Source organism: Mus caroli, chromosome 1 (assembly GCF_900094665.2).
Source record: "Mus caroli chromosome 1, CAROLI_EIJ_v1.1, whole genome shotgun sequence".
Lineage (NCBI taxonomy): Eukaryota > Metazoa > Chordata > Mammalia > Rodentia > Muridae > Mus > Mus caroli.
Window position 1 is genome coordinate 49103899 of NC_034570.1, and position 14761 is coordinate 49118659.

The 14761-nt window shown below is 44.4% G+C and overlaps 1 protein-coding gene across 5 annotated transcripts in view; it reads right to left on the reverse strand.

The window, feature by feature from the left end:
- Rftn2 (raftlin family member 2) overlaps positions 1-14761 on the reverse strand; it is a 64394-nt gene that overhangs the window by 29955 nt on the left and 19678 nt on the right. For 3 of the 5 annotated variants that reach the window (XM_029483125.1, XM_029483134.1, XM_029483138.1), the window contains exons 3-7: positions 13771-13954; positions 11397-11508; positions 6827-7106; positions 4757-4966; positions 1776-1853 (exon numbers count right to left, since the gene is read on the reverse strand). In XM_029483125.1, coding sequence (XP_029338985.1) covers positions 1776-1853; positions 4757-4966; positions 6827-7106; positions 11397-11508; positions 13771-13954 — 864 coding nt within the window. The remainder of the gene's footprint in view (positions 1-1775; positions 1854-4756; positions 4967-6826; positions 7107-11396; positions 11509-13770; positions 13955-14761) is intronic. The other 2 variants (XM_029483135.1, XM_029483145.1) reach the window with 1 other exon arrangement.

Sequence of the window (14761 nt, forward strand, 5' to 3'; positions counted from 1 at the left end):
GCCCCGCCTCCTGAGTGCTGAGATCTACATGCCCCGCCTCCTGAGTGCTGAGATCTACATGCCCCGCCTCCTGAGTGCTGAGATCTACATGCCCCCGCCTCCTGAGTGCTGAGATTAAGGTGTGTGCACTACTGTCACCACCACCTGGTAAAAATAGTTTTTTTTTTTAAATGAGTTTCCTTGATTATGGTGTTTTGTCATCGCAACAGAAAGTAACTAAACATCAGCCTCTCTACCCTTGCCATTTATGGTCCATGTCCCAAAATGGGGCTAGCCAGAGAGGTCCTTTAAAAATGCAAGTCAGATCAATGACTCCTTATTAAAATCTCCAACTAAGGAACTGAAATAACTATTCTGCATGATGGTTAAGATCACATACTCTGTTTAGGGAGACTAGCAGACAAGCCTGGGATCTGATTTTAATCCCTAAAACTCACATTGTGGAAGGAGAGAACTGATCAGCGTCTCTCGTGCTGTCCTTTGACTGCCACATGTGTACAGTGGCAAGCACACACCACACACTTCCACAAAATTAACTAGTGAATTGGATTGATTAGTTAATTAATTAATGAAAAGTGAGCATACATTCTACCTTGTAGAGAGAATCTCTTATAACAATCACCTAGCAATAAACAAGCTATTGGCCAATGAGCTGAGGCAGGAATTAGAAGGTGGGACACTGGCAGGAAGAGAGAGGATTCTGGGAAATAATAAGAGATAAAAAAGAGACTGGGGAGAGCTGAGGGAGATGAGAGAGGAGATGGCTAAGGAGATGAACTCAGAGCGATGCTAAGGGACACACTGAGGAGATGAGAGGGCCAGGACTGAAGGAGAGGTAACTAACCAAGTGACAGACACAGAATAGTTTACATGGGTTAAAGAAGTTACCAGGTAGTTAGGGAATGAGCCAAAGCTTATGGTCTAGGCATTTAATAGCCAATATTTAGTCTCAGAGTTGTCATTCTGGGGGGAAGAACTAGAAAAGGAAAAATGGTTTATTATTATTTAACAGCACCTTGCTAGCCATTCTGTTTCCTAGTTGTGCAAATGTGGGCACATTATTTAGTGGCTGCATGTATCAGTTTTCACACAGGATTGCTTGTGTAGGTAATAACGAGTTATTCCATGCATTATAGAATAGCATCAGCATAGAGCATGGAAAGCACACATGCCAGCTCCTGCCACAGCTTTCCTGACAAACAGGACCCTGCCCACCTCTCACCTTGTCTAGAGCCACCTTTCCCTACATGCCCTGCTCCAGGCACTCAGACCTTCCAGGTCCTCCTCACTAGCTCCGTGCTCTGCCTTGAACAGTCTATCCTGGCTCTTACATGCCTGCCCTCTATAGATCCCTATGGCCTCTTAGTTGCACTTGGTTATTACCTTCCTGTATGTGTGTTATATGTGTGTGTGCATATATATGTGGGTGTGTGCATGTTCCACATGTGTGGATTCTGGGGGTAATTTGTAGGAGTCAGTTTTCTCCTTCTGTCATGTGGGCCCTGGATAACTGAACTCAGGTGGTCAGGTGGAGGCGAGCACCTTGACCTTTGAGCTATCTCAATAGTCTCCAGTCATCTTTCCTGTAGACTCTTCCCTGGTTCTCCTGTCACAGTATTCTGTTGGGGATACACTGAATATTTTTCTTACTTTTGAATGTGTGTGTGTGTGTGCATATTTTGTTACGTCCACAGCCTGCTTGAAACATGATATTGCAAACATGATAACACACCTAAGCACATACATAGATTTTGAGCATAAACAAAGATAGATACCTTTTGACTTTATCAACCGTCTGTACTTCTTTAAGTATCTTGAAAGGAAGAGAATCCACACACAATCAAAGGGGAGCCCTAAGAAGTGGCACATAAAGAAGAGGCAGACTATATCTGATCATGATTCTCCGGGGGAGCATTCACAACAGAAAAGGCTGAGTGTGTGTGGAAGGCCACTGCAGGGGCGGATCTGACAGTGGTAGTATCAGCTCTGACATGCCCAGCGAGGTAGGTGACTTTTCAGTGTATCCCTTCCCCTCCACCACTGCTTGTAAAGCATTTTCTCCTGTGTGATTTGTGAGCCAATGTATTTTAAGCTTCTGGGCAGTGTTGAGTTTTGTACTTCCATTTCTCCATAGTCGTCTGATTTCTGACAATATTTGTGATGATGGCAGAAGCAAGACGGAGCAAATCTGCATTGTTTCCTGGTGTGCCCGGGATGGCAGGCATCAACCATTCAAAACAATTCCGACCTCCTTCTTCACACTGCCTTCTCACAGACTGGGACACTGGTCAGCCTCCCCTCTGCAGTGTCCTCGGAAAGTCCTAATGACACACACACCAGTGTCCAGACCGCAGGCTGAGGGGGGTGAGTAGAGGCTTGGCAAAGATGGCGTGGAAGAATGTCTGAAAAGACATTCCAGCTGCACAAAGTGGGAGCGCCGCCCTGGGGCTCTAAGAACTAAAGCCCCAGACGGTTTCTGGCTAAGCAGCTGCTGTAGCTAATTTTATTTTTATCAGGCCAGGCCCGAGGCAGGAATGCCTGAGAGAGACTGAAAAGAATATTTTTGCTTTCCCTTAGGCAGTTTGTCACTAACCGAAAGTTGGAATGTCTCCAACTTAGCCACTGCAAAGAGAAGATGGAGAAGAAGAGAGGGAGAGAAACAGCGTGAGGGGTCAAAACCAGTCTCCAAAAAGATGATCCGCACTGAAAGTGTGACACATAATGCATGCCAAGAAGGACGAGTCACCAGAAAATAAGCTGCCTTGGAGCCTCGGTGCCACACCAATGTTCTCACTAATGTCTCGAAGCTGCAGAAAGTGAGTTTCACACTCCTTCCCCCAGCCCCCACTAGGAAACAGCCTCTGTCTGCCCACTCAAACTTCCAGTAATCAGAAAACACGGAGAGTATTTATTGAGCACCTGCTGTGTGCCCGGCGTCTCTGCAGGGCGCGGCGCTGTGCCTCTCCTCGGGCGTGGCTTTTAGCATTGGCTTTAGTTAAAAGGATCTTGTAGAACATGACTCCTGGACATACTAGGTTCCATCCCGCCATCTGTTGCCACCAGGGAAGGCATCAGAAGGCTGGTTTAAGAGCAGAGTGGTCTCATGACACTGGGCCTGATTTCTCCTTCAGCCTTTGCTCCAGTCTCACTGAGTGTAAGGTCGCAGCCATCCCGGCCTGGGGTGCGTTCTCCCCAGGTTGCCCACTATTTGTTTTTCATTTCTTTGAACACTAATCTTTGTTAAAGTCATTTTGGGGAACTCTTTGTTTTTGGGATAGATAAGACTGGTTTGTACCACACTTTAACTACAGAGAAAGACAAACAAAAGAATGGGCCTATATGTCTGAATTATTCTCCACACAAATTATAGAGAGCTAGAAATTCACTAACTATTGGGCGAATACACCAAATATGTATACTAACTAGAGGATGCCACCCCAAGCTTCCTGACTGGGCTGTTGTAGTACACTGTACCTGGGAATTTCTGCTGGCCGATCCCCCCATTGTGTGCCGATTCTTAATGGTTCCTATGCAATAGCAAACATTACATTACAACATTACAATTCTAAGCCTGCTCAGGGTTGTTCTTAAGGATGTTAAAGCGCTCTGTCTCTGTCTCTCTCTTTCCTGTGACAATGCGTCTCTGTGTAGTCCTGGCTGTCCTGGAACTAGCTCTGTAGAACAGACTGGCCTGGAACTCAGAGGTCCTCCTGTCTTTGCCTGTGGAGTGCTGGGATTAAAGCTGTGCACCACCACACCAGGCTTGTTTTACTAACCCCGAGATTATTTGGCGGGAATCGGGTCTCCTCCCCCTTCCTTCATAACTGAGTGTCAGAACAAGTAAAATTGAGCTTTGATCAGAGTAATTTTGACTTGGCTCCGTTCTTTCTTCTGCCCCGTCTAGTTCCTCTCTAGCAGCCCCAGTTGCCATCTCAGTTAAACCGTTTGTTGCGAGCTGCTGGTCGGCCGCAACAACTAATTTTTTTTAAAGATTTATTTATTTATTTATTATATGTATTATATGTATACTGTAGCTGTCTTCAGATGCACCAGAGGAGGGAGTCAGATTTCATTACGGGTGGTTGTGAGCCACCATGTGGTTGTAGAGAATTGAACTCAGGACCTCTGGAAGAGCAGTCAGTGCTCTTAACCGCTGAGCCATCTCTCCAGCCCCCTTACTAATGTTTTAAAAGACAGGATCTCACTATTATAACTGGCTAGCCACCACCATCCAGCAATAGAAAAGCTTTTCTTAAAATTTTTAAAAAATTAGCCAGGCAGTGGGAGACAGAAGCAGGAGGATCTCTGTGAGTTTGAGGACAGCCTGGTCTACAAAGTGAGTTCCAGGAGGCCAGGGCTACACAGAGAAACCCTGTCTCAGAAAACCAAACCAAGCCAAACCAAACCAAACGCATTTTGTCTCTGTGTGTCTGCTGCATGAACATGGGGGCACAGGCATGTCATGTGTGTGCCTTGTATCCATGTTGGGGTCTGAGCTCTACTTGGGACACTGGGTTTGTCCTTCTATCGTGGGGCCTGGGTCTCGAGGCTGAGCTGTAACTTCCTTCACCTGCTGAGCCATCTCACTGGACAAAGCTTTTCAATTAAAGTTATGCAATGATAAGAATATATTTTTTTAAAAAAGAATTATACCACATCCTTACAGTGATAGAACTTGAAAGGAAAAATATTTTCAGCAGTGTTGATCCAAATCCAGATTATTTACATATAAATATATTACTAATGTAAAACTCACCTTTAGGTGTCTCCCAGCACACAAAAGAGTCAATTAAAGAGAAGCCTTGCTTATAGTAAAATGTCGTTAGTTCTAGCCAGTTGGCATCCAGCGCGCTGATGACAGCTCCCTTCCGCGTCACTTTCATGGACAGAACACCTTCCTGATAGGCCCAGCTGGCTGCATCCTCCTCAAAAGCATTGAAGACCATGTACAGCTTACCATCTGGGGCTAGGCGGTCAGGGAAAAGGGAAGAACAAACATAACCTTACTGTTTGAAATTCTTAAACACTGTTCTTCCTTAGCCATTACAAACATACAAATGAATATAGACAATCATAAAAATAGCCACGCTCAATTGAAAACATGTGTGTCTCTCTGTGTGCATGCTTGTGTGTGTCCTGTGTCTGGGTGCAACTACACATGCAGAGGCCAGAGGTTAACGCTGCAGCCGCTTCAGCTCTTCCGTACCTTCGGTTTTGAGTTAGGGTCTCTAACTGACTCAGAGCTTCTGATGTGGCCGTCGTGTCCGTCTGTCCAGCACTGAGGGTGTAAGCATGCCCTTCTGATCTGACTTTGATGGGTAAATGGACACCAAACTCGAGACTTGGTGTTTGTGGGACAAGTGCTTTACTGCCTACGCCATCTCTATGCCCTCCCCACCCCAACACAGTTTAATCAAATGTTAGCATTACAATACACTGGCCTTGGACTATTTCTTCACAGAAATAAGACAATGAACACAGTGTGGAGCCTACTGTGTAGCATTTAGCAGTATATAGTCTCCAATTCCAAACTCTAAAAATAACTGCTAGGATGAACTTGGTATTTATTGTTCTCAAGAAAGCTTTTAGTTTTTAGGTGTACAGTTATTTACTGTATAAATATTTTACCATTTAAAAGAATGCTTTAAGCCGGGCGTGGTGGCGCACGCCTTTAATCCCAGCACTCGGGAGGCAGAGGCAGGCGGATTTCTGAGTTCGAGGCCAGCCTGGTCTACAAAGTGAGTGCCAGGACAGCCAGGGCTACACAGAGAAACCCTGTCTCGAAAAACCAAAAAAAAAAAAAAAAAAAAAAGAATGCTTTAACGGGGATTGAGGATTTAGCTCAGTGGTAGAGTACTTGCCTTTCAAGCACAAGGCCCTGGGTTTGGTCCTCAGCTTAACAGCAACAATAACAACAAACAAACAATCAAAAGTCAAAGAGAAGCCAAAGAGAACAGTATACTGCTGCAAATTCATCTCCTGATCTTTCTCTAGAAGATGGTGCTCAAATGGATGCATGGGAACCGAACGTGTCTCAGAACCAGAAAGCCCAGACTCTACTGCACACTGGGCCAATGCTGATCAAAGGTTGGGAACATCTGTCAACTTGCTGGAGTTTGTGCCAGGCACTGGGTGGGCTGTTTCCCTTTGTACAACCCGTGAGAGAGGCTCTGCAACTGTCTCCTTTATAGAAAGAAATTGAGGCGTTTGTCTCCAGAGCTCATGGTAACTTACAGTTTACACAGTCTTTAGGTTTTTTTTTTTTTTTTTTTGATGTTGATTAAAAAAAAAAAAATCCTGCAAAGATGTCAGGAAACTTTTACACAGTCAAAAATAAAAGAGCAAAATACTCAATTACTTGGGAAAACTTGAGACTTGGCCGAGAAGAACAAGACTATTGTCTGCAGTTATTCCTGGCTGTGGGCACTATTGTTACACTAACTGGCTCATTGTCATGTCCCTTTGTCATAGATTCTAATGAGGATCAAAGCGAGTCCCTTGGTTTCCAAGGGGGAAAGGCCTGCCCTGAAATTCCCACAGGCTGTTTACCAAGCTGCTTCCTTGGTCATGTCACTGCTTTCATTGGTCACTGCTTTCATTGGAGAAGAGGGCGAAGGCGACCGGCTGGCTGGGCCACTGGGAGACCCAATGCCTGAAACATTGGCCTGCCCTACTTCTGGCTATATTAACTTAACAACAGACAAGTTTAGATCAGTTCACTGTCCTTATGATCCTCTGACACTAACTTTGTCCTGTAGTTCTTTAAAATAACTGTGTAGTTGGGGATGTAAGCATGCATTCTCCTCCCTCGCCCTCTCGCAGTTACCTTCTCCCCGTTTTGGGTTAGCATAGCTGGGGCTGCTGTTCCTCTCTGTCTGATGCTGTCCACTTTCATGTTGAGGCTCCTCCTCCACTCCACTTTCCGACAAGTGTCCACCAAGGGCTCCTTCGTTCCAGCCTTTGCAGTTGTCTTGTGAACCTTGTCTCATATGTAGCCCCGACTCTGCAACTCCATCGTGGCTGGCTCCATTACAGTGCATAGATGGCAAGTGGCATTGGGAGACCAGCCCAACAAACTTCATCCCTCTTTTAGCAGCGGCATTAATCTGGGGTTTAAAGAGATGGCAGGACGGAGGTAAGCCCATGTATGACCCAGCCAACTAAGCTTTAGTCTCCGAGGGAGGAGGCCATTAGAAGACAATAAACCGACTAGTAACCGAGGCACACCTAGAGGCCGCCTGAGAACCCGGGTCTCAGTGTCAGCAGGACTTGTCAAACAGAACTGATCTGGCTTAAAAATGATAAAAACAGGACTGTATTTTCCCCTGAAATTCTGCCACATTTGGCAAGACCTAGTAATTTTATAGCATGGGTTTTGGAGGCTATTAACAATGATCTTTCCAGTTGGAGCAAAATTAAAGACTATTCCAGAGTACTCCCAAAATAACTGAAACAAATATAAGCTCACTATTAAAGAAGGCATTAACTGAAAAGCAAAAAGCAAACAGCACTATTGGATGTTGATTCTGAAAGACGTTAGAAGATCAGTTCTTATAACTATGCACACACGAAGCATGAGTCCAGTTCATCGCATCTGTAATGAAGCTTTCTAGTCTGCCCTGGCCTAATACAGAGTTAGATGCATCCTGACAGTCAGTCAGCAGTCTCTGAAGCAGGGAGCACCGGAGCGGTGAAACAGTGTGGGACCTTAGTAATAGTGATCTCCATCCTCATGCCTGTGATATTATCATCTCAATTCCTTTAAGCTCACAATGCCCAGGACCTAAGGATGGCATCATTCTTCTCCTGTGTTCAGCTGGCAGTACTCCCCAGGACAAAGGCCGTGTCTTCTTCCCTCCCTTTGTAAATACTCATTAAATAAGCAAAAATGAAGAAGCCTTTGTTTTTGTTTGTTTTGGGGACAGGGTTTCTCTGTGTAGCCCTGGCTATCCTGGAACTCCCTCAGTACCCCAGGCTGGCCTCGAACTCCCTAGCGCTGGGATGAGAGGCGTGCACTGCCGTGTCTGACTCAGCAGTGTTGGTTTTTCATGGTCACTGATGTGGACATCTAAACTAAAAGTTTGAAGTGTTACCCCGGACTTATATGGAAACCCAGACCGAATTAAATGGGGTTTTCAAAGGCAGGGAGAACTGAACAAACTGCAGAGCAACGCAGTTGAAGGAGCTTCTGGGAGCCAGCTCGGAAGTGGAGGTTGCCAGGAGCCAGCGCCCCGACTATGCCACCCTGGCCTCAGTCCTCTAAGAGTTACATTCCGAGAGCTCACACTGTGTGGGTAGTTAGATGTAACCACAGTTTCCCTCTCCCAGGTGTACTGGGAGAAAAGAGGGAGGTAAGAGAGGGCTTGGTGTTCTGGAAGCAGGAAGGGTACATTTCTTGTCAGTGTCCTCTCCAGGTATTGGTTTCAGTGGAGACATTCAAATAAACCTTTCTTTCTTACTCTGACATATGCTTCGTTTTTCCCTGGAAGTCTGTGAACAAATATATTGATGTCTTTTCCATTTTTACTTGGAGGATGGATAATTTTAATTACATCTATCTATTCATCCATCCATCCATCCATCATCCATCCATTCATCCATCTCTGTGTGCTTGTGCATGCCCATGTGCACATGTATGTGTCATGGTGTGATGCACATGTACTGTTCAAGGGACAGCTTGTAGGAGTTAATTCTCTTTTACTAACCCCTGAGTTCCACAGATTGAACTCTAGTCATCAGCTTTGGGAGCCACACCTTACATCTTGGTCTGTCTTGCCTGCCTTGGAGGACTGATATTTTTTAATGGGGTGCTTTAAAATCCTGAAAAAAAAATGCAAACTGAATATTAAACAGAATGGTCAGGGGTGGGATCTAGCCCAGAGTAGAGTGCCAGCATGCAGGAGGCGTGCATGTTCAGCCCTCAGTACCACAGACAAGGACACAGACTAAAAATAGGGGAGACATTAATATGTTGTTAAAGCTTGACTTTAACTGTTTAGCTGTTCAACAATCAAGTCGTCACACAAAGTGGCTGTTCAAAAATAATCTTTGGCATTTACCAATTGCTCTTGTGCATGCCCGGGGCAATGATGGGCTATCTCACATGCATGCTTCCTGAAGCTTTTCTCTTAGAGAAGAACCCCACTACTCTAGGGGCTGCAACAGCAGGCTTTCCTGTTTCAGTAGGTCTTCAACCGTGTCCAGGAAGTTAAGATTCAAAACAAGCACCCTGATGGTTCTCTATCAAGACTCACTTAGTAGCTACATTTTTGTTTTCAAAAGAAACTGTCTGGAGTGGATTTATTCCCAGAAAGGAAAAATAACAAATAAAAACCAGAATAGTGGCAGAGAGCAGCTTGTGTACTCTGTAAAGCCTGGGCTTTTCCTTCCCTCAACTGAATGGTAACCTTGTACCTAACCTGGAAGAGACGTGGTTAACAGCTGTTAGTGTGAGTCACAGTCCACAGGTGATCCTCCACAGGTGGGGTCACCGCCTGAAGGGAGCAACAGAAACAGACTCCACCTTTCCTTTTTCTCTTTGTAACTCGGGCTGCTCTGGAAGCCAGGGTCCCCCTGCCCTCAGCATCCTAAGTGCTCAAAGGCCGGCAGATGTGAGTCTGCATGCCTCACTCCAGCCTCACAATCTTTACCTGAAAAAAAGCAGAGTGGGTCCTTGACACTATATATTTAAATTAAATAAAGGCCACCTGGGTGTGCTGCTCTCTGATTTAATTCCAGCACTCAGAGGCACTGCTAGGCTGATCCCTGTGAGTTCAAGGCTGGTTTGGTCTAAAAAAATCAACCTGTGCATCTCCTTTGGCACACCTCTATCTCTAAAAATATTTATAATATGATTCATAGCAGTAGCAAAATTACAGTTTTGAAGTAGCAATGAAAATAATTTTCTGGTTGGGGGCATCGTAACATGAGGGACTGTATTAAGGAACTGCAGCATTAGGAGGGGTGAGAACCACAACAGCTAAGGTTACATAGTGAAACTGTTTTAAAAAACAAAACAAACGAAAACCCCACAAAACCAAAGACGACGACGACGACGACAACAACAAAAGGACTTATAAGAATGCCAATGTGACTAAAAACTTTCAACAAAAAATTCTATCAATTTAGAATATTTATGGACATATATAGGTTTTCCTTGGTTTGGTCAATCTACATTTAGTGTTCAATTTTTTTATGTATGCAGCTTTCAAAGTATACATTATTGTAATTTTCCCTCTATCTCTTTTTAAGTTATTTTTTCTTAAAAAAATAAACATAATTTGGGTTTTGTTTGGTTTTTTTTGCTAACACCTCCATTCACAACTGAATGTGTCTACTTTTTTGTTTTTTTTCATATATTTTTTTCCATATTTAAAAAAAAGAAAATCTTTTTATTTCATCTGAAACTTTTGGAATCTACTTTCCACAGACCAACTGCCTGCTCCCCTAAGCAGTGACTAAAAGACACGCATGCTTGCCATACCCCGCTGCTACATTAAACTTCTGTGCAGCCCAACTTCCTTTTGCTCCCTCTGGTCTGCTCTCCTGGCGCTTGGTTATGATCCTGTCTATTCTGTCAGTTTGACAGGATCTGGAACCGATTAACAGCCAAGTTGATGGCGCACCTGTGAAGCCTTTTCCTTCTCACTGCTTAACGCAAGTGAGAAGACCCACCCTAAAGGTGGGCGGTGCTTCTGGTGGCAGCCTGGCTAAAGGAAGCAGAAGACACAAAGACACAAAGCTTTTTTTTTTTTTTTTTTTTTTTTTTATTGGCCTTCTGCCCTCTTGCCCTCCTGTGCTGCTTCAGTCCACCATGCTGGCAGCAAATTGCTGCTGCTAGTTTTGTCTGACATTAAAGCCCAGCTTCTTCAGCCTTCAAAAAGGGACTGAAGACTAGTGGTTTTCCAGAATCTTCCAGGCCTTCAGCATCCAGCTGAGACTGGTTAGGCATCCGGTCTCTGAAAGGAGCTGCTACTGGGTATAAGACAGCCCCAGTGTGAAGGGGGCCACTGCTCTCCTCCTTAGACTGCTACATAAACCAACCCGACAAGCCCTTCAATGCACTCACTCTCATGCTCTTCCTCCATAGGGTCCTGGCTAATGCAGTTTAGTAATGGCTCACAGGCTCAACATTTTGAATTCCGTGGAATATTGGTTTCTTAATCTTCTGAATCCTCCTCTGTAGCCCAGACTGCCTGGAGCTCATGATGTAGCCCAGGCTGGCTTTGAACTCGTGTTGTAGCTGATAGCCTTGCACTCATCGCCCCTCCCCTTGCACAGCCCCAGGATTACAGGCCTGTGCCACCATGGCTGGCTTCCCCGTGGTTTTCAGGTAAGAAAGGAAACTGTTTCTTAGCTGCCCCAGGAAGGCACTCTCAGTTCCTTCGGCGCAATACCTTGTTCATGAGTTCCTTTGCAGCATCGTTTGCTTGTGCCTCACAAGTTAGTGGACACTCCTCCATCACAAGTCTTGCACGCCTTTGTCCGCCCGCTGCAGAATGCTTGGGGCTGCAAGGAGAACAGGCATGGTCAGAGGCAAGCTGCTGCTTTCCAGCTATGTCCATAGGAAAGCCTTGAGCGGCTCCAAAGGAAGGTCAAGACTATCACGTTGTTCCTTCATTCTTGATGCTTATCTCAGAGTGCTGCAGACACACAGATTTCTGTTACCTTACATTTCCTTAATTTAAGCTTCCAGGGATTTAAATTCCTAATTTAAGGAGACTGCTGTTGGGCAGGAGGACAAGTAAGCACAGGAGCCTGACAATCCTATTTAAATGCAGATCAACACGTCTGTCTCTCCCTCTTTGTCTTTACTGAGCTCTAACTTTTGCCAAGTTGTAGCCACTGCTGAGCCTATATAATACCAAAAGCAGGAAAGGACATTTATACACAGTTGATGGAATTTGTAATCAGGACATAGCATTACTACAGCATAAAAATGTCAAAAGTGTAAAAATAAAAGTGCTTAATAATGTTTGGAATGGAAACATTTATATTCTAGTAAAGGCTGAAGTCCATACACACTCTTGTGTGCCTGTGCATGTGTGTGTGAATTGTGTGTGTGAATGAGTGTGTATGAGTGTGAGTGTGTGTGTATGCATAGGTAGTTACTGCTTCTAATAAGCCAGACTGAAGGGGCTGGGGACATGACTCAGTGGTAGAGTACCTGCCAAGAATGTGCGAGATCTTGGATTTGATCTTTAGCAGTGAACAACAAAACCTTCAAAACTTCTGCTCCACCCCCCAAACCACCGGCCCTAGAACAGGCTCTTTCCTTGTAGCCCTGGCTGTTGTGGTACTTGCTCTGTAGAGCAGGCTGGTCTGGACACTCAGAGATTTGCTTGCCTCCCTCTGCCTCCTGAGTGCTGGGACGAAGGCATACACCAACATCACCCAGCTTTTTTTTTTTTTTTTTTTTAAATACTTAGATAACTTAAGTGTCTCAGACAGGTTTCAAACTTAATATGTAGTAGAGAATGACTCTATCTTTTGACCCTCCTGAATGCTGGGATGACAGGCGTGTGAGCCTATATCTGGTTTCTGTGGTACCAGAAAATGAGCCCAATGCTTCCCACATGCTAGGCAAGCACTCGATTGACTGATACACCCCTAGTCCACCATCGGAAAATGTAAAGACCTGCTCGCTCTTCTTCCCTCCTTTTCCCATTTTCCTGTTCTCTCACCCTTTTCCCTCTTATGATTTTCTTTAGCCTTTACGTAGTAAGATTGCTGTTCACACACCACTGTGAAGAGGAAACACAATTTTGAGATAAAAATTGTATCACTTTATTGTGTGTCTGTATGAGTGTGTGTGTGTGTGTGTGTGTGTGTGTGTGTGTGTGTGTGTGTAGGGCACATGCTACACAGTGTTGGGTCTGAGGACAGCTCTGTGGGGCTGGCTCCTTCCACCCTTTATGTGTTCTGGGATTGAACTCAACCTCAAAGCTTGCAAGGCTGTATTCACTGTACCTCTCCCAGCCAGAAGTCCCTAAGACGGTTTTTATAAAGATGAAGAATTGTGCAAAACTCTTTAATATATTAATTTGAGGCAACATTATGGCCATTTTCATTCTTCATTGCAGAGACTCAAAGCAGCTGTGCTGGTTGGAATGCCATGGCCCTCCTAGGCTAACACATTTGCATGCTTAGTTGATCAACTAGGAAGGCTTAGGAGGTGTGGGTTTGTTGGAGTAGGTGTGTCACTGCCAGAGGGCTTTAAAGTTTCAAAACCTAGGCAGTGTTTCTTCTTCTGCCTTCCTTCCGCCTGCAGCTCCAGCCCCAGCCCCACCACTGTATGTGCTCCACGACGTGATAACTGTAAGCAACTCCCTGATTAAATGGTTTCTTTTTTAAAGAGTTGCCTTGGTCATGATGTCTCTTCACAACAACTAAGTTAGAACAGTAACTAAGACAGCAGTTTTCTTGTGGAGCTAATGTAGAGCCTTGCACATGTGCTGTGCCACTGAACTATGTACTCAACGGGTCCTTAAGACCCCGTTTTGCTTGTTAAAGAAAGCATAGCTTCAATTCCAAGAATCTCAGCTGTTAAGAGCACTGACTGCTCTTCTGAAGGTCCTGAGTTCAAATCCCAGCAACCACGTGGTGGCTCACAACCATCTGTAATGTGATCTGATGCCCTCTTTTGGGTGTCTGAAGATAGCTACAGTGTACTTACATATAATAAATAAATAAATCTTAAAAAAAAAAGATTAAAGAAAGTCATCATTCTTAACTGTCTCTGAGGCGACTTTTCTCAAGCGCTCTGCTTACCTTAGCTTCAGCCGGGACAGCACCGCCCTGTACAGGTGACTTGCTGGAAGGTGCTTCCGCTGCCCCACAGGTTGTATAACTGGGTGAATGGCCCCAACAACATAGCCCTTAAGATAATAGTCTTCCACTTTGGCAACTATATCCAGGACTGAATTTATCTTGATGACGTCTGGATTTGTTGAAGCTGAGATACCAAGAATGAAGAGAAAATTTCACATTGGTAATATTGAATTCTACCTTATTTCTATCAGTATGTGATAATATTAGTGAATAGGAGAGACAGCCACATGGCTTAATTTTGAGTAAGACACACTAACATGTGTTCTATATTTCCTATTTCAAGTGAGATTAAATGTGTTCAGGATAGTATGACTGTAGACTAACCCTGTTTTAGACAATAGCAAAGGTGATTGATCCAGCTGATAGATACACAATGTTGCCAATATGTCCAGAACCAGACGGCCTCACATGCTCCTTTACTCTGAAGGGTTTTATCTAAGTGACTATATCGCCTTTAGAAGATACCAGTGATGTACATCAAAATGATAACTTAAAGAGCCAATAGTTTTTAGGACTAGGATGAGATGCATGCTTTCTTTTTATTATTTTTAGTAGCATTAGTATTCTTTTTTTTTTGTTTTTTTGAGACAGGGTTTCTCTTTGTAGCTCTGGATGTTCAGGAACTTGCTCTGTAAACCAGGCTGGCCTTGAACTCACAGAGATCTGACTGCCTCTGCCTCCCAAGTTCTGGGATTAAAGGAAGAGATGCCTGGAAGAGATGCATGATTTCTTAAAGATACAGTCTCTATAAGTTTAAAACCTAAAAAGGGGAGAAATTTTATTTCTTAGACAGGAATCATTAAAGAAAAGAACAGAACTAGACATAGATGAAATTTAAAAGCAAAACTGCCACGTAGGCCAGGTAGGTGGTGGTGCACGCCTTTAATCCCAGCACTTGGGAGGCAGAGGCAGGCGGATTTCTGAGTTCGAG